The 27,818-nt window shown below is 45.2% G+C and overlaps 1 protein-coding gene across 1 annotated transcript in view; it reads right to left on the bottom strand.

Moving 5' to 3' along the window:
* The window catches only part of RALGAPA2 (Ral GTPase activating protein catalytic subunit alpha 2), a 94,468-nt gene extending 71,292 nt beyond the window's left edge, over window positions 1-23,176 (bottom strand). Inside the window, exons 1-13 of the mRNA XM_059468142.1 lie at window positions 23,066-23,176; window positions 17,738-17,848; window positions 17,226-17,275; window positions 10,204-10,261; window positions 8,908-8,951; window positions 8,269-8,443; window positions 6,872-6,987; window positions 5,538-5,676; window positions 4,910-5,109; window positions 2,612-2,848; window positions 1,718-1,891; window positions 754-891; window positions 19-167 (exon numbers count right to left, since the gene is read on the bottom strand). Coding sequence (XP_059324125.1) covers window positions 19-167; window positions 754-891; window positions 1,718-1,891; window positions 2,612-2,848; window positions 4,910-5,109; window positions 5,538-5,676; window positions 6,872-6,987; window positions 8,269-8,443; window positions 8,908-8,951; window positions 10,204-10,261; window positions 17,226-17,275; window positions 17,738-17,848; window positions 23,066-23,171 — 1,697 coding nt within the window. The 5' untranslated portion in view covers window positions 23,172-23,176. The remainder of the gene's footprint in view (window positions 1-18; window positions 168-753; window positions 892-1,717; window positions 1,892-2,611; window positions 2,849-4,909; window positions 5,110-5,537; window positions 5,677-6,871; window positions 6,988-8,268; window positions 8,444-8,907; window positions 8,952-10,203; window positions 10,262-17,225; window positions 17,276-17,737; window positions 17,849-23,065) is intronic.
* Window positions 23,177-27,818: the final 4,642 nt, after the last annotated feature.

Genomic DNA, 27,818 nt, shown 5'->3' with positions numbered 1-27,818 from the left:
ACAGTGTGTTAACCTTACCATGTCTTTCTGTTCATGGACAGCTCCATTATCATGCGCCTGAAGATGCTGAGAACAGCTTTGCAGGCATCCACCTGTTCCTTCAGCAGCAAAGGGACCTCAGTGCATGGCTCCAGCAGGAAAACGTTCGCTGAGTTTGTCAGGAATACCTGGCATTGACAGTCCATTTGCACAGTGTCAGGAATGAAAACAGGCAAGACTTACAACAAAACACCTGTGCTCCTTTAGTTAAACCTTCCCCTTTCCTTAGAGGAAGTTTCATGTTTTACCCATCACTTCATTTTTCTGTTATTCCAACAAGGAGCCCGGTGGCTCCCATCACACACCCACCAGGGCTCAGTATATGATTTGTGGGTGTCTCCTCTGCTTGGGCAGGCAAGAGGACATTCCTCCAGCAATTCTTTTCCTGCCATCATATGCTTAAACAGCCACCAGTATTTTCAATAAATCAAGTTCAGAAAAAGTAAATGCATGGTTCTGATTAATTCCTAGTACTCCCAGGAGGAAAAAAATTACCCTTCTATGTTAAAATACAGATTTCTGGCCTTAAGACACAGTCACGTGGTTTAATATACATGTCTTAGAGTGACACATGAAGTCCAAATTGTCTCTTACAGAACCAATCAAGCCCTGGTAGTTCTTTTCCTCCATCCCTGAGAGTCTAATGGCACTTGCAGTGCAAGTTCTGTGGCCAGGCAGATCACAGCCCCCGTGTCCCCCTCCCACCCAGCTCACCTGCAGTGCAGCCTGAGCTCCAGCCTTCACGTCCCTGTCCTCATCCTCCAGCACGCAGCCCCTGCTGACGGCGCTGGTGAAGGAGTAGGTCCTGCCCCAGCTGGAGGAGCGCTTGTGCCCGCAGGGCTCTGAGGAGAGCTGCCAAACACAGCCTGGTCAGGGGCAGGGCACAAAGGAACACACCACAACTCAAACAAAACCGTCCCTGAGGTCAGCAGCAAAAGCAGGGGAACTGGCATGGCATGCACTCATTTCCACAGGGAATTCCTGGCTATTATTTCTTCATTTCCGCACATGGAATTTGAAGGCTCATAAAAGTTTTAGAAGGTATGTTACTTAAAATATTTTTCACCATTTTTCATGGTCACTGATTGTCGTAATACGCAGATTTAAGTGTGGCAAAACTTTAAATTCTCTACAAAACAAAGTAAAAACCCTGTAATTCTCACTGTTTTATAAATCAAACTTCTTACTCAGTACTAGAAAACTTCCCTTTAAACAGTGTCAAAGAACTTTTACTGATGGTTCAAAACAGGATATTAAAAGATGATGCACAGGAACTTTATCTACAAATAAATTTTCTAGATTAAGGCATCCAGTTACAATATACAGAAATTAATACATATTGTCAAGTTTGTCACCACCAAAATGAAATAGCTCTCCGTGCCTTAGGCCACCAGACAGTAAATTTTAGCACTGCAAAACCCATCAATGTTTCTTCCATTAAGTTCCTGCTGTCATATTTACAAATGCAGGGAATAACCACAAATGATGTTTCTCAAACCAGCGGCAATTGTCTCTGCACTCTAAGTGCTACTCAGTAAGTATTTCAACTGTGAGTCCTTAACTGAAAGCGTTTTTTAACTTCTATTTTCCCCCCACACTTTAAAATGTTACTCCTCTACGCAGTGAGGTGAAAAGCCCCATATTGCAGCAGACAAAGTAAGGAACAGGGATACCATACATGTTTACCGTCTGTTTGCACTGAGGAGTCTTCCAAGGGAGCAACAGCATCCTGGCTGTCCTCCTTCTTGTCTGGCTCCTCCATGAACACAGGTTTCTCCTGCAGTATCCACTTCTGGTACACTTTCACCACCTTCCGTGTTGCTGAGATATCAGAAGGCGGCAACAAAAAAGCCTGAAAAGGAAAGTTCACAGATTTCACTCCACACAGGACAGATGTGGTGCATACAGGCGCACACACCACCACCCACACTGCCATTTAAAGCAGCAAGCTTCAGTTCCCTCAAAAGGTCCATAATCTGGCTGTTAAACTAGACCTAGGAAAGAGCCCAATCTCAAAGGCTGCTGTTGTGCCAGTGTGGTATTTGCTGGTGCGTAAGGAATTGATTAATCTGACTCCATGTTCTTAGAAAGCTAATTTATGATTATATGATATGACATTATATTATATATTATATGATATATTATAGAATGCTGTACTAAAACTATACTAAAGAATAGAGAAAGGATACAGACAGAAGACTACAAAGAATGATAATGAAAACTCCTGACTGCTTCCAGAGTCCTGACACAGCTGGACTGTGACTGGTCATGAAGTTAAAACAATTCACATGAAACCAATCAAACAATGACCAGTTGGTAAACAATCTTCAGACCGTATTGCAAAGCAGCAAAACACAGGAGAAGCAATCAGATAATTATTGTTTTCATTTCTCTCTGAGAAATGAAAGAAAGAATCCCAGGAGAAGAATCCTGGGCAAAAAGGATTTTTCAGAAAACTTGACAGTGACAGACCAGCAAGTTTTGTGACAGACCAAGTTTGCCCAGCACCAGCCCCCCAGGGTGTGTCTCACACAGAAACAAGAAGCAAGGCAGCGAGCGGCCGCGGGCAGACCTGGCGGAACACCTCGTTGACGAAGTTGACGTATCCGCGCGTGGAGAGCAGGATGCCCTGCACCATCTCGTAGACGCTGCGGTGCTGCTCCTCCACGCTGCACAGGCTGCAGCTGCTGAGCCTCCTGTCCGACAGGCTGCTGCTGCTGCTGCCGGACTGGCCGCGCTCCTGCTCGCCCGCCGGCACCGCCGCGCCCGCCTCCAGCTCCGCGCTCTTCTCCTGGCCCGCGGCGACCGTCTGCAGGCACAGCACAGCATCACAGAATTGGAAAAGACCTCTAAGATCACCGAGTCCTAGCTATGCCCTAACACCTCAACTAGACTATAGCACCAAGTGCCATGGCCAGTGTTTTTTTGAACACATCCAGAGATGGTGATTCTACCACCTCCCTGGAAAGAGCATTCCAGTACTTTGTTATTCTTTCGGTGAAAAATTTCTTTCCTAATATCCAACGTATAACTTCCCTGACATAGCTTGAGACTGTGTCCTCTTGTATCAGAGACCAACCCGCAGCTGTCTACAACCTTCCTTCAGGAAGCTGTAGAGAGCAATAAGGTCACCTCTAAGCCTCCTCTTCTCCAGGCTAACCAGCCCCAGCTCCCTCAAATGTTCCTTACAGGGCTTGTGTTCCCAGCCCCTCACCAGCCTTGTTGCTCTCCTCTGGATGAGCTCAAGCATCTCAACATCCTTCCCAAACTGAGGGGCCCAGAGCTGGACACAGCACTTGAGGTGTGGCCTCACCAGCACCGAGTATGGGGTAGAATGATCTCCCTGCTCCTGCTGGCCACACAATTCCTAATGCAGGCCAGGATGCCACTGGCCTTCTTGGCCACCAGGGCACACTGCTGGCTCATATTCAACCAGCTGTCAACCAGCACCCCCAGGTCTCTTTCTGCCTGAACACTGTCCAGCCACACTGTACTCAGCTTGTAACACTGGAGGGGATTTTTGGGGCCAAAATGTGATTTTTGTCACCCCCTGCAGCAGCACCCACCACACTCTGGGATCCTCACGGAGAGCTCAGGATAGCCTGTCTGGCACAACACTCAAGAACAGATTTCAGTCTGCCACTCCGTCCAAGAAGGAATTTGGTTTTTGCAAACTGGACACTTCCTGACGGCACACAACAATTGAATTGTCCATGACACACTAAGAGTGTAAAGGAAGGCACGTGGAGAGGAATCCCCAAGTCCCCTTACCTTGGGGAAAAGACGGATTATAGCACTACACATTATAAAGCCCAACACCTTTCTGCCAGGTTTTGCTCTGGCACTGCCTGCATCTTGCAACCTCTCAAACTACAGGAATTTGCTCTCTGTTGATGGAGTGACAAAACTATCTTTTATCTTCTCAAAAAGGAAAGGAGCTCAGAAGTTTCTCTCTTCAATTAAGTGAAAAAGATACTTCATAAGACTTTGGAGACTTCACTTCAAACTTAAGGACAGCTAATTAGACAGAAGCTAAAAAGTCCTGCTTGGGCAATTTACTAGAAAAAGAAAAAAAAAAAAGAAATTAATCACTTTTGTGAGGTGTTTTACCAAGAGCAAGAACCTCTTGCCATTGGCTCAGTTTTTCTCTGTTTGTTATTTTGCCTTTTATTAAACGTTTTTGTTTCTAACACTACAACAGAAGCCATCCTGCTGATTTTATGCCTCCAAAGGTAGCTGAACTATCCTGGGTGAGTAAAAGACCTCCAAGAGCTTATGAAACCTGCTCAAGAAGGCTAGTATTACTTCAAACTGTGTTGCTTCTCTGCTGAGCCCACAGCTGAGACTCACCTATGGTTCAAGACCAAATGTAAGCTGAGATTGATTCTAAATTCTTGACAGGAAGCTGGAGAGTCTCTCAAAAGCATCGATTTATAAAATTCATTGTGAGGCATCTAATGCCAGAGGAGTCTCAACCATGAGTTTATAAATGAAATATTTCTCTAATATCTCACTGCAAACAGCTGCTATAACTGAGAGGAAAACAAAGCAGCCTTTGATGTCACTGGGAAATGGTCCATGGAACCACCAAGTATGACAGTTTACAGAGCAAATTCCAAAAGTCTAAATATAATACTGCTGAAGCTGGTAATGAAACAAGTTATGAGGGTAAAAAAAAACCTTCTAGTGAATTACTAAAGGGTTTTGCTTGGAGATTCCCTCCTCCATCAAAGGAAAAGAAAATCAAATAAACAGCTACATCATTAATTCACTACGGGGTAGCATTTCTTTGTGCTTCAGCTGTCAGTGCAGTGAGATCACCTGTAAAGTTAGCACACATGCAAGAAGAGAGGTCAACTTTAAAGCCCACCTGAATAATTTTAGGGAGCATTTCTCCTCCATTTTTTGTATTCTGAACAGCAGTTAAATACTTCTTTTCAAGGAAGAAGGTAACGAGCCACTTGATAAAAACCACTCGAGCTGCCATGTAGGGGATTTTGGTGCAGTAGACACTCTCATTGTTCCGTGTTGCAGTGACATACACCGGCCTTGGCCTGACATCAGGGATGTCTGAGGGGGGAACAAAAAGGAAGAGAGAAACAAAGTGGAATCTTAGCAATTGCTTCCTAACTCCAGCTAAATGTACTGAATGTATCACCAAAAAAGTAACAGATGCAATGACTGACTGCTTTTATTTTATTAATGCTTGTATTCTATCCAAACTTTATCTCTCCTCAAGAGAACATAACAGCACAGCTCCTTCCTGAGGTTATCACTCGTATCACTCAAAACAAAGGAAAGCAAAAGAGAAGGCTGCAAAAAGAAGGGCAAAAGCTGAAACAAAGAACCAGCCCTGCTACAATGTAAGTTAGTTTTACACAAAACCAGGGAGAAAAAGCTCCTCATCCCACAGAGCTCTAGCGATACACCAGCTGAGAACAGAGATGCTGCTGAGAGCAGTAACTTTTTCTTCTTCAAAGGCAAAACCCACTACTTACCCAGCACAGGCTTGTAGAGGTTGGTTAGCTTTGTAAAAGATGGGAACAAGTGAGGAAGATAGTATTTTCTGAACAAAGTAAAGAGAAACTTAAACCCAGTGTCTTGGTTCTCCTTGTTCTTCCACTCCAAGCTGGCAGCCTTTGTCAGAGTTAAACAAACAAAAAACTTTAAGTTAATGTGTTATACTGACAATTGTTTCACCCAGAACACAAAAAACCCCAAGCAACTACACTTTAGCAAGAAAAGAAAAAGCAGCACAGCTCCAAAACTACCTTTACAAACTGCAGTAAGAATGGAAAGTAGGAACAGAGCATTCCCCCAAAGCCAGCAAGCTCACTGGAAGCCAGTGGATTTGAGCTGTTCTAACCAGAGAAGAGCAACTGTCCTGTTTTGCTCCCAATAAATTTGCATCTTACATTTTGACAAAGTCGCTTTGAGCTCTACTTTTATCATTAATATTTTCTTTGTCAGAATAAACACAAATAAACGAACACTGGAACCACTATGCAATGGGATTTGTAGAGTAAGCAGGTTTGTTTAGACCCCACACAGGTAACAAGAGTACAAAAAGAGTGACATTTTTGTCTTTAAATGAAGTGTTGCGAGACTCTGATATGTAAAACAAAGGGTGCTGTGGAGGAAGCTGATAATTTCATACAGCCACTTTTTAAAATAAAGCATTTATTCAAGATGACAAAACCCTTTCCAAATATTATTTTGGTCTTGCCTTTTCATACTAAAAAGTGTATCTCAAAGTATTTAATTATAATTTATCTCTTTTTAATAACAAGGCTCTTTAATGTTCATTGTCTGCACAGCTTCCACTTTATTTCAAAATGTTGCTTAATTTGTACTTTTAAAATATATACATTATCTTAATTTATTTCCTGTACAGATTCATCTGATCTACTTCTAATTAAATTTTATGTACATGTTACTTGCATCCTTTTAAAAACATCACAGAAGCCATCTCTCTTTATCTCTTCCTCCAGTGGTCCTTTACATTCCTTTTCATCTAGGTATGTGTCTAAAGAGAACAAACTGAATCTTTACCCCACATCAATTTTCTAAATGCAACCACGAGCACATAAAACAGCCAATTATTCTGCAAGTTTGGATAACATTCATTAACTCTTATCACAGAAGTGTGACAAACTGCTTATTTTCACCAAAAATGGCACAAGGAAATACCTTTGGGATGATTTTCCACTTAAGAGTAAAAAATGTGCTGGGGAAGGGCAAACCCAGCTCTGCACAGATGTAGTGTAGGCTTAATTTCTACCACAAATACATCCTCCAAATATGAACTGTTTCAAACATCCATCCTCCTCACCTGAATTACCATATATTTTAGCAGGAGCTGGAGAAAATAGCAGGTCTGGTCTTCTGCAATTTTCTCTCCAGAGACAGCTGGCAAAAGCGGCGTTATTTCTTCTGGAAATATCTTAGCTAAAATCAAATATTTTAAGTATAGAACACATTAAAACACTGAAATAAAAGCTATTTTCTGTAAAAGATTGACTTGAAAATACCCATTAGGGCACTACCAAGCTGCTCAAGTCCAGCAGCTGATTGGATGTCCAAAGTGCTGGCACACCCCAGTGAGGATGACACCAAATTCCTGGCGGCTTGGAAGGGCTGACACCAGCAATTCTCTCTGTGAAAAATTGTTGTGGTGAGCCAACAAGGAGGAAACCTCCACACCTGCTCGAGGGGCAGTAAAATGCTCCTGCTGCATCTGAATTAAAACCACTCAAAAGCCAAAGAGCAAACCCTCAGAGGGACAGGAGTGGGCAGCTCTAGAGCCACACCAGCCCAGCAGCCAGACACACTCCGCGGCCAGGTCAGAATTCTAGGGGCAGCTGGCAGCACCCACTGTCCCCTCCTCCAGGAGAGGCACACCAGGAGGTTTACCAGCAGCACCCATTGTCTCCTCCTCCAGGAGGGGGACCTGGACGTCCCCCTGGAGGATTTGGAGGTCCTATGTCGCAGACATCTTTTTATGAAAAATCCTTTCCTTAGGATTTTTCCTCCTGAGAAGCTGAGAAGCCTCAGGAACAAAATGTAAACAATGGTTATCTGCTGCTGTGGAATGCAACAGGATGTTTGTAATTAATGGCCAATCACAGCCCAGCTAGCTCGGACAGAGAGTCTGAGACAGCTGCCTTTGTTATCATTCTTTTCTATTCTTAGCTTAGCTAGCCTTCTGATGAAACCTTTTCTTTTATTCTTTTAGCATAGTTTTAATGTAATATATATAATAAAATAACAAATCAAGCCTTCTGAAACATGGAGTCAGATCTACATCTCTTCCCTCATCCAAGAACCCCTGTGAACACCACCACAGTCCTAGGAGGATTTCACCCTATCATTGAAATTTCGCCCGATTGGCGGGAGGAATGATGAGGAGAACTCCATTGCTATCAGAAGGCCAATTAATTACTTTATGATACTATTGTTCTATACTATATTACACTACATCTAAACTGAAACTGAAGAAGAACTCAAGTGAACAAAACCTCCTGACTGCTGACCAACAGTCTGGACACGCCAAGGAAACAGAACACCATCGCTTTGGGTGAACAACCTCCATATTGCATTCCACTTCGGCACAACACAGGAGTAGCGGATAAGAACTGTTTGGATCACTCTTTTCTCTGCTTCTCTCACTGTTTCAGGGAATGAATCCCAGAGGAGAAGGGGTTGAATCTCCCCTCAGAGCAGGCTCACCGTCGGGCGCGGCCGGGGGGCTGACCAGGCTCTCCAGCGTGCAGGGCCCGCGCGAGGACGGCAGCGGGGGGAAGCCGGGCACCAGGCAGGCGAACATCAGGATCTGCTCCTCGCCACAGTTGGTCTGCAGGGCTTGCAGCCACAGCAGGAACAGGCGGATTCCTTCACACCTGAGCTGCAAGGGGGCCAAAAAGGGCAGTGACACAGGTCTGTAAGCACAGTAACACTGGTAAATAGTTCACAGCAGGCAGGGCGAGAGCTTCATCCCTGCTAGGTGCTGCAAAGTCTTGCCATCGTACCAAGGGTATTCACATTATTAATACAATCCTAGCTCTAATGCCAGAGAAAGCTCAAAAAGTTAGGTATTAAGTAATATCAATACCTAATTAAGCAATTAGGTATTGAGCAGAATTAGTTATTAAGCAATATCCTTCTCCAGGTAACTTCACAAAGGTCATGAGAGCAGCAAAATGACTGAAAGCACATATTAAAATAATCGAGGATAACAATAATAAAAAGGTGAGCAAGAAAAAATTACAAAGCCTAACAATCTGGAAAACACTGCTACTGGAAAGCTGCAAGGTAGCATACCTCACAGGAATTTAAGTGAAAAGAAATATGAAAACATCAACATGATACCTTGAGAGAATTTCCAGTGTGCAAAAGCTTCTTCAGAATCGACCCTGGATTAGGAAAATTAAGTAGACATTATCAGACATGTCCCACCACAATGTTTTCAAAAATATTTCATAAAAACCTACTTTAAATTTATTCTGGGGCCACTGCACTGAGTATTGAGACACCTATAGGGGAAAACTCCCAACTGAATATAGCTACAATCACCACCACCCAAGATTAACTGTGATATCTCTTTCCTCTGGGTTTTCTTCAGAGGACCATGTCTCAAATTATTTTCATTATTAGTAAGATCTGTGAATTATACACATTCCTTAAATGGGCTCCTTCCCATTTAAGGAGTGCGTATAATGGCAAGATCTTGCTATTTCACAAGATTATGTAAAAATTATTAACATATACAGGAAATTCACATTAATGCACATGAAATGTTAAGCAAAAGGAAATCACATGGCAAAGGCGTAAATAAATGCTCTGCCAAATTTCGTACATCACTTTTTGGACACAGATAAAAAATTTTGCCACAAAGACCACTCAATAGAAGCATAGAGAATGTATCAGCTACAGAGCAACCAAGTGGAACCAATTTGGTCTGGACTAGTGCAGCTGAACCGTTGTGAAGTGGCCAGGCAGATGTCTCCTCTTGTTTTTGTCAGTGCTGAGTGGAAATGTGACAACAGCCCTTCCCTTGACCTTTAACTTCCGCTCATTGTTCCTCTGCAAAAGCAATTCCTTGTTCTGATGACAAAAATGGCAGCTGGTCAGACAGTGCTGCAAACCAACCCCAACCAAAAAGCACTACTTGGAAGGAATAGAACACCCCCATAAAATTTTAATAAGCAGCATGAAAACCCATTGTTGCCACACTGGTGGCATTTGGAAGCAGAATTTGAAAAGCACTGACGAATCCAAGGCATTTGATTCAGAGGAAATTATCAAGTTAAACCACTTCAGTGGATTTCAAGGTGTTCTGGCCACCCAAGGCTGCTCTCTGCAAGACTCCTCCTATTCCCTCCCTTCTTCCAGAAGCTTCCATAGCACTGGAGCATGGGGAAAGAACAGTCTTGGTTTGAGGAAGCCACCCATGAGTATCTTGTGTCTGTCATGGCCAAGGGCATATTCTAACAGGATGCTGGGAAAATCTCCCATTTCATGAGAATCTGGGAAAGACAGCTGGGGACAAACTTGCACAAATACCATGTATTCATAACTCTACTCATATATTGCTCATTAAAAGAAAAATTGATGTGAAAAAACTACTAAAAAGTCCATATTTTTTAAAAAACAATTTCTTCTTACCTATACTGCGAAAATGCCATCGATAAAAAATCCTCTCTGGTAGCAGCTGCAATATTTTCTGCAGGAAACAAAACCAGTCAAATTCTCTGCAATAAAATTGCTTCATCAGAGGATACAGAGAAACAGATGCACAACATACAAATGAGATGGGAATACACACAGAGTTTATTTTAAACTACTGGCCACATGGACTAGGGCTTGACCACGGGTGTGGCAGCAGCACAGCTCACCTACTGCTGCCTCAAAGGTCTGGCAGTACACAGGGCTTCACATAAATTCCACACAAAAAACCATCTGCAACTTACAACTTTACAGCCATTGAAATAATTAGGAAGATAAACAGGAAACTAGTTTTGAACACTCTTCCGTTTGGAAATCAAATGAAATTAAACAATGCTATGAGTGACTGACAGTCAGAGCTCCTTGCAATTATCAAACAAAATGACTGGCACGAGTTTCTGCACAACAAAGCACCTCTAAGTTCTCAGTAATACCACATGCAAGATGGAAATGGATGATAGGTCACCTAAGCAACAGTGACACATGTGAAGGTGTTCTGCACAGAAGCTCACAGGAAAAAACAAAGCATCACAGCCCAGAAAGCAGCTGGCACTGTGGGCCACCCCTGGGAGGAGGGTGACAGAGTCACAACCACTGCCAGAGCGTGTGCTCGAGACATGGAGCAAGACAGACCTCTTGATTTGACAATAAAGGGCTTCAGAAATTATTTTCAACACTAAGAACACTCTTGTTGGACACAGAACATTCCTTTCTCCACAGCAGAGGATGGTAGTCATGACAAGTTTGTGGACACAGAGAGCTAGACCTCGAGTCACAGACAGGCTGGTCCTCCACACCTCCACATAGCATGTGCTCCCCACACAGCAAATAGCACTTCTGAAAGGTTAACCAGAATACAAATGCAAACCAGGCAGGTCCTTCCCACGTTCCTTGTACTTTGTTTCAGCGTCACTCCCCCAGCACACCATGGCAGCAGGACCCCAGGAGCAGAGGGTCCAGAGGTCGAGCTCCCTGTCTGTGGGCAGCAGGAATGCTTGGGATGAAGGATCTGACTGGCTAAAAATGAGGCCATGACTCACACTGTGGCTTTACCTGTTAGTTAAGCACCAGGCTTCTGCCAATCAGATTGCAGGATCCACGGACAAAGAGTTATGGTTATCCATCTAAACACTAAAACACTGGCAGCTCACCATTTCTCCAGACTACTTCTGGCATTAATCATTACTCAACTTGGCACAGGGCTGGAAGGACTCCTAAGCTAACCCAGGAGCACTCCTAACCCAACCTGACCCAGGAACTCTGCGTGGGAGCTGGGTCTGTGCCCAGGCTCACCACAAGCCGTGTGCCCGAGGTGTGAGAGAAAGAGCTCCAGGAAACAAAACCCTACGGCAAACCAGCCACAAAAACTGGGCTGGGTTCAGGTGTCACACTGCAGGAAGGAAGCTTCACACACTGGCACATTTATCATGGAAAATCAGACAAAAGCACAAGTATTTTGTTTCCATTGTTTTAGTCTGTTACACAGTTTCATCTAAATTTGAACACGAAGTTCCCTTCCAGAAAGTGAGCTGTAATGAGGTACGAGCTGCATAGGCTGCAAAACTGCAAAGCTCCATAATAAAGACTCATTTGAAAAAGAATTTGGTAACAATTTCCACATCCAAGTCTCAGAGAACTTCAGGTTGTATGCAGAGAAAAGCAGAAAACAAATGCTGCTGCACAGTTCAACAACGAGCAGGAAAAACAAGCCTAAACTCTAAACTGCACGAAAGTGGGGGGGTCAGGGCAGAAAACAACAAGCTTACCATTTACAAAACACAGAATCCAACACCCTTGTCAGGTGACTGAACCAAAAACAATCCAAGGGTTCAAACCATCAGAAAGAGGACAGAAGTTCCTATCTGAGAAAAGCTCCCATATTCCAAAGTCTTTTCACACAGCAAAAAAAATGTGGGCACTTGAGTCACTTCCCTTGTGTTCTCCTTTTCAGCATCTCAAGACCAGGAAAACAATAAATATATGTATTTTAGAAAAATGCAAGGGTGTGACTGATCACCTGCATGGTCTTGCCCCACAGCAAGGCATTCTCAAAAAGCAACCTCATCCCCCTCCTGCACTGCAGACAGCACAGCAGCAGAGCAGGGCCACTCTAAATGACACAAATGCAGAGCCCACCTCTGCTCTTGCAATGCAAAAAGAAGTCACCCAGGTGCAAAGTCTGCATCATTAAACAAACTCTGAAGGTTCCAAGCTAAGCCCCAGTCCCACCAGCACAGCTTCCAGCTGGTGATTTTTGCCCTTCACTCCCAGACTGAGGTGGTGTTGCAGCACGACAGGAGGCTGCACAAATCATGAACCAGCTCCAGTTGTTCCCTTTTCAACTTCACATTTCCAGCAACATTTTGTACACCCTCCCCACCCCTGGTGCTCCAAAGAACATGCACTGCTATTGCTATGTAACAAATGAGAGTTTCCTCCCCTCCAGCCCAGGCTGTCAGCCACACCGCTGTGAATCCGAGCTGGCTATTGACATCTTGTTCCTGGTTTCACACTACACTAATAAGAAATATTTTAAGAAACCCCACAGTGCAAAATAATATTGCTTTTTCAGAAAACACATAGATCTATTTAATGCTTAGTGCTTTGCTGCATCTATATGGTAATCCATTATAACACACTTGAAATAGAAATTAGGTATTACTACTGATCAACACATCAGGGTATCTGTCAGTTCTTTTAACTGATTATCCATAGTTCTTTTTTGTTTGGACTTCCTGCATGACTAGGAATAATGTTAACTTTAAATCTTAGTTTACACAGGATGCTGCTTTTTGAAAGCTGTGTCTCTTTTATCGAAGCAAAACAAAAACCACTGAGGCTCATATTTTGACAGACTCCCTCTGATTTCACCAAAACTGCTATTTCTTTTTAAACCCCTTCACTTTTGCCCCCCTGGCTGAATCTCACCGTGACTGGCAGCTCTGTGCCCATCACCTGCTGCAGGACACAGGGCAGGCTGAGGCTGGCCCAAGCCTCACCTGGATCCCAGAGGATGTTCCCCAGCTGCATGGCCACAGGGGGACAATGAGCAATGCTGTTCTGCTGCTCTGGACATGCCAGGATGGTCTTGGATCAATGACAGCCACCCCCAAGGTGCCCTCACTGGGCAAATCCACCCCTGGAGGCAGAATCAGTGCCAGTGCCAAGCCTGCACCATGTCCCCTCTGAGGGAATGGATTCACAATTTCCAGGAGTCGGTGGCAGGTGGATCTCCTTCAAGCCAAGCCCAGGCATAAGAGCTCTCCCAGGCCTCTGTGCTCAAGGGCTGATGGTGGTTTCAGGGTGTTCAACTACCAAAGCTTGCATGAATTTAGGAATTTTCCATCTCCTATTCGCAGACTCAGACAAGCCAAGAGAGTGCAGCAGCTCAAGCTCTATGGAGGGATACTCCATTTATTGCATTAATAAATTATTTACAGTTATTTGTTGAGGGAAAATGTCTGCCCAAAGCACACAGGGCACTTAGCACTGCCCCTGGCATAACAAGAAACAGTAAGATCCCTGAATGTAAAACATGTAAAACATACAGCTAGAATTTACCACAGAATGCTGTAAAAATAGCAGCAGTGTTATAGGAATTATGGCAGAACAAACTATAAATGGCTCCAAAAGTAATTTTCTATCTGTAGAAAAGTAGAGCTACAAGCACTTTCACTTTTATAAACAAAAAAGCCCCTTTGTTATTCTACTGAGCTTGACACTCAGCATTCACATCTGCACCAGGCTCAAGAAAGCACAAACTCCACACAAAACACAGACTTGGGGAAGCTTTTCTACAGCCAAAAAATTCTGAGCATAAAACATTTCATCCAGTGAACTTGTTGGATCAATGTAATGAATTTTATAACACCACCAGCACAACAGATATGACTGTTCTTAACTAAAGAAGAGAAATTATAGAGAGTGGGAAGAAATTGATCTATGTATCTCAAAACCATCAATCTGCTTCTACTTCATTGGAGATTAAAAAACCACAGTGTCAGAGGAATCAGTATTTTTTAAATTTATTATTTTTAAAAATCCCCAAACTTTCACAAACAGATATATATATATAAAACCAATATATAACCAACACTACTGTTATTGGTGCCAGAAAATGGACATAAACACAGTGCACCTCCTGGCAGGTCTGTGACACAGGACTCAGAGCTGCCCTCAAATCTGAGGTTTTGAGCTGCTCCCTCAAAAGGGAACAGGGACACAAGGAACAACAGCAACCTGTTCTGCAAATGCGCTGCAAATAGAGAGAGCCATGCCTCAACAGAAAAAAATTGTGTGTCACATAATTCTGGGCTTTTAGCTGAAACAGGGAAAAATAACAGTACTGCTGCCGTATCACTTCACAAATATCTATCTGGGAAAAGGCCAAGGCACCTTATAGAGTTAGAGCCAAGCATTTTGCAGTATTAATTGCAACAGTTAACCCTTGGCATTCCTCCCTGCTGGTTAACATTTCTTCTTTGAGTAACATGCTGTTTGAAGTTGTTGCTGTGTGGTCAAGCTGTGCAGCTTATGTGTAAAATTAGAACTTCCATAAATTACTACCAAGCCAAGTCAGTTTCCAGAGGATTTGTGGGAAAAGCTTTGCTGCCCAATACACACACTAGGTGTCACTCCACAACAGCAGCACAATCCCACTAAACCCCCAGGAAAGGCAAAGGCAGCAATTCCCTCATAAATATTTTTATTGATTTTTAAGCTGTTGACCCTCAGCATGGGGACTCAGGATTTGTTAATCCTAAGTAACTACCCATTTAGCTAATTAGCAGAAAATGCAGCATCCCCCTGGCTCCTGCTGACATCACACTAAATATGGAAAGCTTAACAATCAATTAGTTCTGTTTCCTATGGCTTAGAGTATGAATGTTTCATCACTTGGCATTTCTGACTCCCTGTCCTGCGCTGAGGCTCTTGGGCTGCTCTCACCCAGGGTTAGCTATCCACAGACTGCACACTGAATCCAGCAGATCCCCACCATGAAGGGAATCGCTCTGACTCCCACACAAACACTGAAAGCATCTCCTCTCCCACGGGGTGACCAGGCTGCTGCACAGCTCTCCTCCACTGGGACCCCAAGCAGCCCCTGCTTCAGACATAACCATTGATTTTGTTCTCCTTCAGACAGCAAGTTCTCCCACTGCTTTTAAGGAGTATTAAGGGGTGGTGATTGGCCACCCCTTTCCAAGCCCTGGGAACGCCCAGTTATTCCCTCCACCCAGATGAGCAAGCATTGGCTACTTCCTATTCAATGTCACTCCTTATTCGAAGCCCCAGCCTATTAACGAGCTTCCATAAACCTGCACAGCCTTGCTCAGCTACACAGCAACACCTTCTCTGCTGGGCTGGGCTCTGAGGAAGAGGAGGAGGAGGAGGAAGAGTTTCTCCTGCCCCAAACAGTCCTGGCAAATTTGTGAGCTCGTGTTCTTTGCCACTGCCTCGGGCACAGCCCCAGAGCAGACCTGTGGTAATGCCACGAGGAGCAGAAAGCATAGCTTAGATCTCAGGGTGAAAATCTGGTCTCACAGAGGGGGAAATGAGGGAGAAGAGGAAAAGGGAGACAGCAAAGTGAGAATTCAAGATCACAAAGCCCCAGGATTCCATGTCATCATTCTCATGGCCATTTTCCCCACAACAGGCACATTAGGCTAAACAGCATCATTCCTCTTGTCACTATAAATTCCATTTCAACCACAAACTACTCATTAATGCAAAACCATGAAGCCACATACTTCTGAGGGTCGGGGGGGTGTTTCAGAGGGAGTGAGAGGAGTTGACAACAATTAACCTTTAGCTTCAATTTCTAGAGTCCCACCGAAAGTTTGAAGGGCTTTTTCCAACCAAACAAACCCCAAAATATAAACAAAAATGACATTTCTGTGATGCAATACTCGGGTAAAACGTTAGTAGTTGGAGTAACAGAGAAAGAAATAAAGAAAAGAGAAAGAAATCAGTAGAAGAATCAGTAGAAAGAAATAAAGAAAAGAGAAAGAAATCAGTAGAAGAATCAGTAGAAAGAAATAAAGAAAAGAGAAAGAAATCAATAGATTGTGTGTTTAACCTTAAGAGAGAAATCTGGCCAATTATTTACTTAATTAACTGCCAGAGCTATTCAACTAGAGACAGGCAGAGCTTAAGCAGAGAATTTCAGTGTGCATTATAAGAATACTTTTATATGCCAGGCTTTCATCTGGTCCAGTGATATTTTCTCACATCCAAATACATTTAGGTAATAACTCTAAAGAGGTACCTTGGAAAATGATCTATCCCAGACTATTCTTGCTTAAATTAAAGTAATCCTAATTTGATTATGCAAAAGTTAACTAGGTAACACTTCTTCCCCAGACACTGCCAATGCTCTGGTGGCCAGTGCTGGGCAGGAGGGAAGGATATGGAAATGAAAGATGTTATAGTGAACAAAAAACCCAAATTAGCAAATCAGCATTTCACACACTCAGATCAAGCTGATGTGCAGTAGCTGACAACTCCTGTCCTTTTATTCCCCTCGAGCTGCAAGACCCAACAATGCCTCCAAGGGAGGGGGGCAGAGCCCAGCCTCCTGCTGGGACACAGGCAAAACCAACACAGAGGAGGGGAAAGTGCTGCTGCTCTGAACTGGCCCTCCTGAAACACAGGAGCAAACTCTTGTTTAGTTAAAGCAGAAAAGAAACAGCAGAAAGCAGACTTTCTGAAAGCCTCAGCCTAAAACAGAACCAAATACTGATTGCATTAGCGCTCCCAAATTCCACCTGGCTTGTTTTCAGAGCATCAGCTCCCAGTTCCTCAGGACAGAGGTGTTCCTGGATTTCCAGGGCATTCTGATAACATCTCTTAACCCAGGTGACTGATACCTGCTTCCACCCCTCACTGCAAAGCTCTAAGCAAGCACAGAATGACAGTGAGATTTAAAACACAAATTAGTTTTCATGGTATGGAAAACTTACTTCAAAAAGAAAGAGGATGGAGTCCAGCTCCTCCCTTTGTGATTTATTCCCTGCAAGAAGACACAAAACAACGTTGCTTGCCAGAAACATACAATAAAAGACAGCAGAATGAGGCTTGTTCAGCTGTAGTCAAAGATGGCACTCAATTTATTTCTCATATTAAATAAAGATCCCAATTGCCAGGCTGCAGTGCCCCTCTCTGCTCTGGCCGTGTCTCAGCTGAGCAGAGGGAGCTGCAGGAGCCTGGAGCAAGCTGAGAGGATGGGCATGTAAATGCTGAAATGAACCCAGAAATGTGATCAGCTGCTGCTCTCATTTCAGAGAGTGATTTTCCATGCTCATCTCTCCTGCTACCATAAAATTAAAGTGATTAACACTCACGCTGTACTGCAGGAAACTATTAGTGTAAATACAGAAAACTGAGGACTAGACAACCATTGGACAGGCTTTAATGGAATGCCCTGGAGCACGGCTATGGAACCAACAGCTGCTGGAAAAACTCCAAAACTCACCTTTTTGTTTCAGGCTGTTTTCCAGCGTTATGAAGTTCTCATAGAATATAAAATAAATTTGAGAATAATTGTTGTCAAAAAACTGCTTGAGGTCACTTCCATCCACAATATCTGAAATGAGGAACAGAGCAATTACACAAGAGCAGAAGGACAAGAATTTCAGGCATTCTGCAAATTTAGAATGAAATAAATGCAATACAAAACTATTTTAGTGAGTTCACTGAGTATTCTGCACCAAACTGCTGGTCCATCCTTGCAAAGGATTTCACTGAATTTACAAAAGTCTGCAGTAGGGCTTTGGTTCATTTGCTTTCCACTAAAAATAAATTTAAAAAATAGGAAAAGAAAAAGAATGGAGGAAAAAGAATGGAGGAAAAAGAATGGAGGAAAAAGAATGGAGGAAAAAGAATGGAGGAAAAAGAATGGAGGAAAAAGAATGGAGGAAAAAGAATGGAGGAAAAAGAATGGAGGAAAAAGAATGGAGGAAAAAGAATGGAGGAAAAAGAATGGAGGAAAAAGAATGGAGGAAAAAGAATGGAGGAAAAAGAATGGAGGAAAAAGAATGGAGGAAAAAGAATGGAGGAAAAAGAATGGAGGAAAAAGAATGGAGGAAAAAGAATGGAGGAAAAAGAATGGAGGAAAAAGAATGGAGGAAAAAGAATGGAGGAAAAAGAATGGAGGAAAAAGAATGGAGGAAAAAGAATGGAGGAAAAAAGGAAAAGAAAAGGGGAAAAAAAGGGGAAAAAAAGATGGGTTGAGTCTCAGCTGTGTAACCAAATGGCCTCTGTACCATCAAAACAAGCAGGTACTGCTGGAGAAAAACACCAGCAAAAATTTTTGGATGCAATTTCAGCTTTTGCATTCATCAGGCAAGCAGATCAAACCAGAAAACAGCATATTATCAATTCATTTCTTAGTATAATGGCAACTCGAGCACACAGCACCTTCCTAAGTGTTAGCTTGGGTCTGAAATTTGAAATAAGTTTATTTTCTACAAAGAAAGAAGTCCACTGTTTTCTAAGCCTGACACTTGCTAAACACACATGAATTTCCTCCCTTTGGTCCTTACTGCAACTGATTGGGTCAAGGAAAGTTGGGTCATTTCCCCCAGAAGATGAAGAGCCAAAATTAATAAATTAATATCAATATTAATATCCTCATTGAAGCCTCACCTTGCAAGAAACCCATCTGTTACCCAAAATAAAGCTGATTCCAGCAAGAAGGCTCAATAATATCCCACAACTAGAGAAGAAAGAATAACTTTAGCCCTGGACAACCTGATTTTTATTTAAATTAGTACCTTTCCAGCAGTAAGGCTCTGCTTGGCTGCTTGTACTATGGAAACAATTAGAGCAGGGAAACTCTTTAACGTGATATTTGTTTCCTGCAAACTACTGCTCTGAATTTGCAAGCTAAGAGCAATTATTCCTCTCCATGAATGCATCCTGTTAAACACAACTCCAGGGGAAAACAAGGCTTTCATTTACAGGGATTTCATATGAGGGAATGAGGTCATTAAAATCTAAACAAAAAGGAAACTTTCCCTCTAAATTGCGACGGGAAGAGAAAGGAACTGCCTCACCAAGAAAGCAAATCCTCCTTTTTTTCTAAATGTGGAATCTTGATGGTGACTCAGGGGTGAGTGTGATTTGAGCTGCATCCCTACAGCCACAGCCCTTTCCCACAGATGTGTTTAACTTCCAGCAGGGCTCATTCCTGCTTCTGACATGGAAAACATCGGGGAAAGTTTCCTGTGCCATTTCTCACTTGAGATAGTAACAAGATAAAACCCTGACTTTGGGGAAGTGCACTGCCTGAAGGAGCTGAGAAGCACCTGAGGAAATGAGGCAGCAAGCTTGGGGCTGAAGTGCAGGAATTTGGGTTTGTTTTTATCTTTACTCCCAGAGTAAGTTCATGGAATTATCTCCCAGGTTGTTACAGCTGCACACAGGCACCCAGAGCACTCACCCCTCAGGCAAGCACCAGCAGCCACCCCAAACCCAAATAATTTCCCCCTTTCCCACACAGGACAAGCCCTCAAGTTGAGCTAATGCCTGACAGGAGCTGCTGCAGCACACTCAGGAAACACTGAGACACTCACCAGGGTCACACCCTATTTCTTCTCTATAAACAGGACATGTTGGCTCACCAATAACTGCCAGTCACACTGAATTGCCTTACTACAAATTTAAAATTTAGGGTAACACTCAGGTACCACTTAAGAGCCTGAGTCTATTGCCAAACCCTCATTGCTCTTCCTCATACTAAAAAAACCCCAGAGGGAACACTAAGCATGTCCCTACCACACAACTTTGCCTTTTATTTTTCTCTTAACTGCTAAATGTTATCACAGACACCTGTTAGAAGTCATCCCTTAACTCCATGAACTCCCAAAGTCACTTCATGCTATCTTCTCAAAGCTCTCTTAATCCTCAAGTACTTGAAAAATTAAAGGAGATGAAGAGAATTTTGCAGCCACACCCTGGTTAATGATAAACCTTTATGACCAGCCTCACCCCAGAAATAATGCACAATTCTCACTTATCTTCAAAAAAAGTATGTCAGTGTGAAACAGCCCGTTACCAAAACACCCCTCCAACTGGAACAACTTCCAAAATGATGTTAACACCTCCAATTTCACAGCAGCTCCACAGAACAATCCCAGCCCTGAATTCAGCAGGAAGTGTGCACACATCCCCTTTTGAGTGTCAGTAAATGAAAGTTTCTACCCAGACAGCATGGGTCCTGCAGCTGTGCAGAAAACTACATGAGGCCAAGCAGTGCCAGAACCAAAACCCCCTAACTCTCCTTTGTTATCCCATCTCTGATCAAGGCACTTCCATGGAAAGCATGGGCTTTCCTAACAGGTGCGTTTTAAAGGCAACAATCAAGGATTGTACTTGGTAACCTCACAAATTCCACATTTAGTCTTAACTCTGCGTGTCTCCCACGAGTTTGCTCACAGAGAAAAGGCTGAAAGCACTGGACAAAGCAGCATCCCACATCTGTTTGCAGCAGCACTTCTGACTCCTGTGCCCAAGGAGAACACACTATTGAAAGAGAAGTTTCAATATAAAAACGGTATTTTTACCCAAGAAGAGTCACAGAAAAACTTCTTAAGGAACAGTGTGGTCTGGTTTTGTCCTAGAAAAGTCCCACAGAAACCACTCTGGGAAAGAGCAGAAGCTTCATTTGTGGCCAGGCAGTGGGGAAGAGCCAAATCTGTACATCCCCACCATTTTTTGTCAGGCCATTGCTTTTTAAGTCTATCTTAAAAAAAAAAAAAAAAAAAAAAAAAAAAAAAAAAGGCCACACTACTAAAAGGCACTTCCACAAACTGTATTTAGAACTTTACTAAGTTAACAGAAGTTCTGGCCGTGAGAACATCTCCATAGCAATAAAGAAATAAGGGAAATGTTCTGGTCATTTCTCAAACACAACTGAACAGCCAATTTTTAAGTCCTGTTGTTGATCTGTGTAGCATCTTGCCCTGCCATGTGGACAGGGCACCCCACAGAGCTGGAGCTCGGATCCTAAAGACCATTGGAGGCTTGAGAGATACCAACATAACCAACACCAAATTAACTGGAATTATTTTCTTTCACTTTGGGCACTGGACAAACTTACAGAGGTGCCACTAAGGGACCTGAGGCAATCCAAAGCTCGCATGAGCCCTTATTTATGGAAACACACATTCCTTTTGCTCATCCCTCCCCTATGATCATCTTCCCTCTGATCTGTATCCTCCTGCTCCAGTGGGATCACAGAGGAGTAACTGACATTTTGTTTACAATTAAATTCCCATGATTTAAACTAACAAAGGAAGAGGAGCTGGCATCTCCCAAGGAAACAGGAGTGCAGGAACAGCTATTTGGGGGACTTGTGGCACTGTAACATGAGAGAAGCAGTTACACACACAATCTACCCCTGGCCAGGGCAAGGAGAGACACATCTGGGGGGAAGGAAAAAAAAAAGAAATCCAACTACTTTTGAGCCTTTATATCAAAAAAAAAAAAAAAAAAAAAAAAAAAAAAAAAAAAAATCCAACTACTTTTGAGCCTTTATACCAAAAGCTTTACATCCTGGAGATTTTTTTTTTTAACAACTCCCACGTGTGGAGGTTTTTTTTCTGTGGTGAACAGAAGACACCCAGGCGAGGGTATCTATCAAGAGAGCACCTTCCAGAAGCCACTCCCGTGCTACCACGAATGTTTACACCGGAATTGCCAAGAGCAGACGAGTCAGGAGCGTACCCAAGGCAGCTCGGACAGTGCCTGCACTGACCAGCCGGGCAGCTGGACACACCACAGCCCCACAAAATCCTTTAATTGAAATCAGCGCCCACAAACACCTTTAATTGAGAATTCCAGGCCAAATCTACCCCACGCTCTGTCCCCCAGCGGCTGCTCCCAGCCAGCTCCTTAAGGAGCTCCCAAGGAACAAGTGCGGCACCCGCATCTGGAACAAACCGGCATCACCTGCAAACCAGCGGGGTACAGCACTAACCCAGCACAGCCTCTTCCCCTCACGACACCCTGCTCCTCCTGCCGCCTGTGAACAACCAACAGAGGCCACACAAACCCTCCCGAACCGCGGCTCGCAGCCGAAACTCATCGGCGCCTTTCCACCTGCAGCAGGATCACAGCCGAAACTCATCGGCGCCTTTCCACCTGCAGCAGGATCACAGCTGAAATTCATCGGTGGCTTTTCCATCTGCAGCAGGATCACAGCTGAAATTCATCGGTGGCTTTTCCATCTGCAGCAGGGTCACAGCCGAAACTCATCGGTGGCTTTCCACGACCATCAGGGTGGAAGCCGCCACCTGCAAGGCGCCCCTGGAGCCGTCCAGCCTTGCCCCAAGCATGGAGTCACCACAAAACGCCACAGCGCGACTTCTCTCAGAGTTCAAACACCCCGAGTTGACGATATTGACAAGAGCGGAGTTTCTGCGAGCTTGTCTCTGAAACTGACCAGGGCTGAGCATTTCCCCGCAGCTCCACAGCGAGCCTAAGGCGAGCCCCGGGACAGCGGCACACGCGGCTTTCCCCGGGCACCCCAAACTTTCTCCGGCAGCGCCTCACGGAGAGCGCGCACCGGGGCCGCCTCTGAGGCGGGGAGAGCCCGGCGCTGGCTGGGGAGGCTCCCTGCCCACAGCACGGAGAGCTGCTACCCTCGGAGAGCTGCTACAGCTCGCTGCTGTCTCCCGGACACGGCAGCGGAGGGCGAGCAGCGCTCGCAGACCCGCCCGCGGCCGCGGCTCTGCCCGGGCACCCCCCGAGGGTCTGAGGGCCCCGGGGCCGGCTCCCCCCGCGCCCACCGCCCGCTCACCCAGCAGAGCGCGGAGGTGCTTCAGGCGGGTCAGCACGTCCCGCTTGGGGTCCAGCGCCTTCTGCGTGGATTTCCTGACGTCGGCGTGGCTCTTCCTGGAGAACATGCCGGCGGCACGGCGGGCAGGGATGGAGGCGCAGCGCCGGGCGCGCTCCCCGCGCCGCCGCCGCCGCTCCCGCCCCCCGCCCTGCGCGGGGCGCGCCGGGAGCTGCCGCCCGCCCCGCTCCTGACGTCACCGCGGCGTGGCGCTGACGTCACCGGGGCGGCCGCCGGGAGCCCGCGCGCCGGGACCCCCGGGAGAAACCACCGGGAATTACCGGGAATTACCGGGAATTACCGGGGGCAGCTCCGGGAGGAGCCCCCGGGCACGGCGGGGCCCCGCGCGGCTCCAGGGACCGCCGCGATGCGCAGCGGAGCATCCCGGGAGAGGCGCGGGAATGCCCCGGGCAGGGCAGCGGGAATGGAGCTGGCTCCTAGGTAGGCTCTGGGTTTGCCACGGAACCGCTGAACCACAGGTTTGGGTGGGAAGGAGCTTAAAGCCCTTCCAGCTTCCACTGTCCCAGGGGGCTCCAAGCCCCGTCCAGCCTGGCCTTGGACGCTTCCAGGGATTCTAGGGCATCCTGTGCCACCCCATCCTCACAGGGAAAAAATTCTTCCCCATATCCAGTGCGGATCTCCGCTGGAAAACACTCAGGTTTTGAATAATCACTTGCACTGTAAGTATATAAATATATATAAGTACATAAATAATACGTCTTTGCACATATTCTGTGTAAAGACATCTTATTCATTTCTTCCCTGTCTTTACACCCAGGGAAGCTAAAAGAGCAGGCTCGTAGTTAAGCAGCAAAAGCACAATCCATCCCAGAAGCAGGAGCCAGCAGGGTTTCAGTTAAAAGCCCTCAGATGCCCCCAGTAAAATTCCTGGGCTAAAAAGTAAATTCTAGTAAGTTTCAAAGCAGGCTGTGGTCCTAAGAAAGAAAACAAGCAAGGGGTTTCAGGGAAATGGCTTGCATATATGCTTGTTAGTTTTTAACAAAATGATGTAAAAATCAATTTGCACATCACATAGAAATTGCTTTATCAGCCATGAATTGGTGTATAAAATAAAACGTCACAGGAATTACTATTGTTAGAAGCAGAAATCTCACTTCCTCTGAGCCCTCTTAGCAATCATTTCTGCTGCAGAGGCCTGAGGTCACTGAAACAACAGGTCGACAAGCCCAAAACACATCCCCCTGGGGACAGGGCAGTCCCAGCTCCTGTGCATGCAGGAGCAGGGAAAGGCTCTGCTTGGAAGTCGCAGTGGACAAATAAATGCACAAATAATGGAGTAGGGGGCTCTAGGCAGTGCTTGCCCTGCTTTAGAGCATGGCACAGCTCTGCCCCTCTGCAGCACAGCTGGGTTGTGGAAGGGGCAGAGCAAGGGCTGGCTGTGCCACCAAACCCTGTGGTAAGAAGTGAGGAATCACTTGCTGGAGTCAGGAAGGTGGGTAGTGATGATGCACAGCGTTAAAAATGAAAAAACTGATTAATCCCATTTCTTACACAGAAAGGCTGAGTGCTTGGAGTCAGAAAATTCCCTGCTGTCACATCGTCCCTTGCCGTGGAACCGGGCTCAGGCTTACAGTGATTCCTGTTGCACACCCTTCCTGTCCCAGGTAATTCCTATTGCACACCCTTCCCATCATTGGGAATAATTGCTATAGCACACCCTTCCCATCATTGGGAATAATTCGTATTGCACACCCTTCCCATCATTGGGAGTAATTGCTATAGCACACCTTCCCATCATTGGGAATAATTCCTATTGCACACCCTTCCTATCATTGGGAATAATTCCTATTGCACACCCTTCCCATCATTGGGAATAATTCCTATTGCACATCCTTCCTATCATTGGTAATTCCTATTCACACCCTTCCTATCGTTGTTAATTCCTGTAGCACACCCTTCCCATTATTGGGAATAATTCCTGTTGCACACCCTTCCCATCATTGGGAATAATTCCTGTAGCACACCCTTCCCATCATTGGGAATAATTCCTGTAGCACACCCTTCCCATCACACCATGACACACCATCTCCTTCTGGAGCAGTTCTCATTCTCCAGCAATTTTCTCAAATTTTGGATCATGTGGTGTGATTTCAGCATCAGCATCTTCCTGAGAGAGTGAATTGGGCTGTTCTGGCTCTCCCCTTCCATTGGCACAAATCAATTTCTGCAGTTGGCTGAGGAGGCACATGGCTAAAGTCTTGGCTTGTTCTTATTTTTTTTCGTTCCCTTTTATTTTGATTGATTTACAAAACTAACAGCTTCCAATTTGTCTCTTCTGTCAGTTTCTGGTTGTTCCACGTTTTTTCCATGTTCTGCTTTGTTAAGAAAGGAGCCATTGCAGATTCAGGGATTGTGGTGCTTCTGATGTCTGATAACTTGTGTGATAAGCAGGGCACGGTTGTGGTGCTTAGCACCAAACAGCATAGATTTAGGCACTCACCGGTTTGAGGTGTGCTGGAAATTCTGCCTGTGAAAAGCTCCAGGGAGCAGAGATGCCATGCCTGGAATCACCGTGCTCTGGGATAGTCCTTGCTCTTCCTTTGAGTTCAAACATCACCAAATACAACTTTTCAAATGATTCACTTAGGAGCTGGTGTAGGACAGCACAAGCCAGAGAATGCCAGTAAACCTGCAGCAGTGACTTCAGCCTGTGCAGGAGAACCACTTGTGAAGCCCTGTGACTTGTGTTTTCTGACAATGCAACATTTGCAATTTCCAGAAAGTCAGATGATGCATTTCCGAAAGCCAGTGCTTAAGGTAGAATAATTTCCTGAAAGAGATTTGGTCATTCAGCTTTCAGGATCTGAGGTAAAATCTATAAAAAGCAGTCACTTCAGGCAGCAGAGCAGCGATCACTTGTGGCAGAATTAAATTGTTAAAGGCCCCAGCACTGTGTGGTGTCCTGAGGGAGGTGACAATGCCAGCACAGGCATGGCAGCACTGGGCAGGGGTTCAGTATTCCTTGGGAAAATCCTCCTCGTGCCTCCTGGTTGGGCTCACAGGAGGACAGACCAGCATCCATCAGTCTGGGGGAGAGTTCTGGGCTGTCACAGCTCAGCCAAGGCTCCCTGACCAAAGGGAAGGGCTGACCTTGCAGAGGCTGCCCTGCAGTGCCCGCCCCGCCAGGCTGCTGGCACTGCCCTGCCAGGCTGCTGGCACTGCCCTCGGGGCTGCTCCTGCTGCAGCTTCTATTTCAGGCACTGCCTTGAGCAGTACAGGTGAGGGGCAGTGCATTCCCAGTCCAAAATAGAGTGGCCTGAATTATTAATATGAGTTTTCACCGCAGGCCAGCACGCTCTCCCTGAATTACACAGCTCATGCCCTTCCTTCCTCCCCGCCGTGCTGGAAGGGTTCGTGGAGTTTGTGGAAATGTGACACCGGCTGCCACCTGAATTTCGCTGGACCTGATGAACAGGCAGGGTTTCTTTTCCCGTGGAGCCTGAAATTTTAATGGCAGAGATTAAATTACGGAACTCCTCCGCTTGCTTGTGTCAATACAACACTTTATACTGAGCCCAGGAGAAAAGGTAGGGGAAAAGCAAACACAGGAGGCAACCTACAGGTGAGGTAATGGTTTCCTTAGCATGGAATGCCACTGCTGACTTTCTGCCCTTCAAGCCAAATGCCTCAAATTGCGTTTCCAAAGTTGGTTTTGTGTCCTCTTGCATATCCTTGGTCCAACATCCATTAAGGAGCTGCTTATCCCTGCATTGGAATCAGCTCCCTGGATGCTTCCCGGCTCAGGTGCAGGGCTTGGCAGAGCTTTGGTGCTCTATAATGAAATGAGGCTCTGCCCTCTCTGTCCTGGTATGACTAAGCCTGTGGAAAAGACTTTTCCCATGGGCTCCAGAATTGAGGGGTTACTTTCCTAGCAGTGTTCCTGTAGGGCATGCAGGCGTGGATCCCTGCTCCTGCAAAGCTCTGCTTCAGGCTCAAACCACACAGAAAGTGCTGAATTTCTGCTAAATTATTTCTTCTAAGCCTGGATCCTCTGATCTGATTTCCATGGATCAACCTCTGCAAAGGTTTGGAATTTATGGAGGCAAAGGTGTCTCATCCATTTAACCCTCACTGAGAGTCTCCTCCAGCCCTTCTCATTTGGCACCCAAAGGAGTTCTCACCATCCCTTGGCCTGTGGAGGTTTATTTAGGAAAATCCTGCTGGAAAATTTTTCACCCATTGCAGCCTAGGAGGCAGTCAGGTGTCATTCTTATAGTAACAATGACAGACAGGAGAAATCCACTGTCAAAAATCCCTGTCAGATTTCCTTCTGCCAGAATATCCAACTGTGCAGAGGGGAAAAGGGAAGGATTTATGTCTACTGATGGAAAAAATTCCGACATAGAAAGAACAGGGATTGCATGTCCCTGAAGGAAACAGTCTGGAGGAAGTGAAATTTTCATGGAGTAAAAATATCAACCCACCAAGGAGAGCTCAGAGTGCCTTTGCCAAAGGTTGAACTGCACGAAGGAGTTTGTGTGGCACATTGTGCAAGCCCATAACCCACTGCTCCAGGAGAGATCTTTCCATGAGGAAACGTTTCAGCTCAACTTGAGGGCTGTCCTAAGAGATGGCTTATGTGGTAAAAACAGGAAAATCATCCCTGTGCCTCCCTGCTCCTTGTGGTGTGGAGCAGAGATAAAGCGCTGCTTTTCTCGGGCGCATTAAATCCCAGATAAGTGTTGTTTACTTCACC

Source organism: Ammospiza nelsoni, chromosome 3 (assembly GCF_027579445.1).
Source record: "Ammospiza nelsoni isolate bAmmNel1 chromosome 3, bAmmNel1.pri, whole genome shotgun sequence".
NCBI lineage: Eukaryota > Metazoa > Chordata > Aves > Passeriformes > Passerellidae > Ammospiza > Ammospiza nelsoni.
This window is presented reverse-complemented; position numbering and strand designations above follow the sequence as displayed.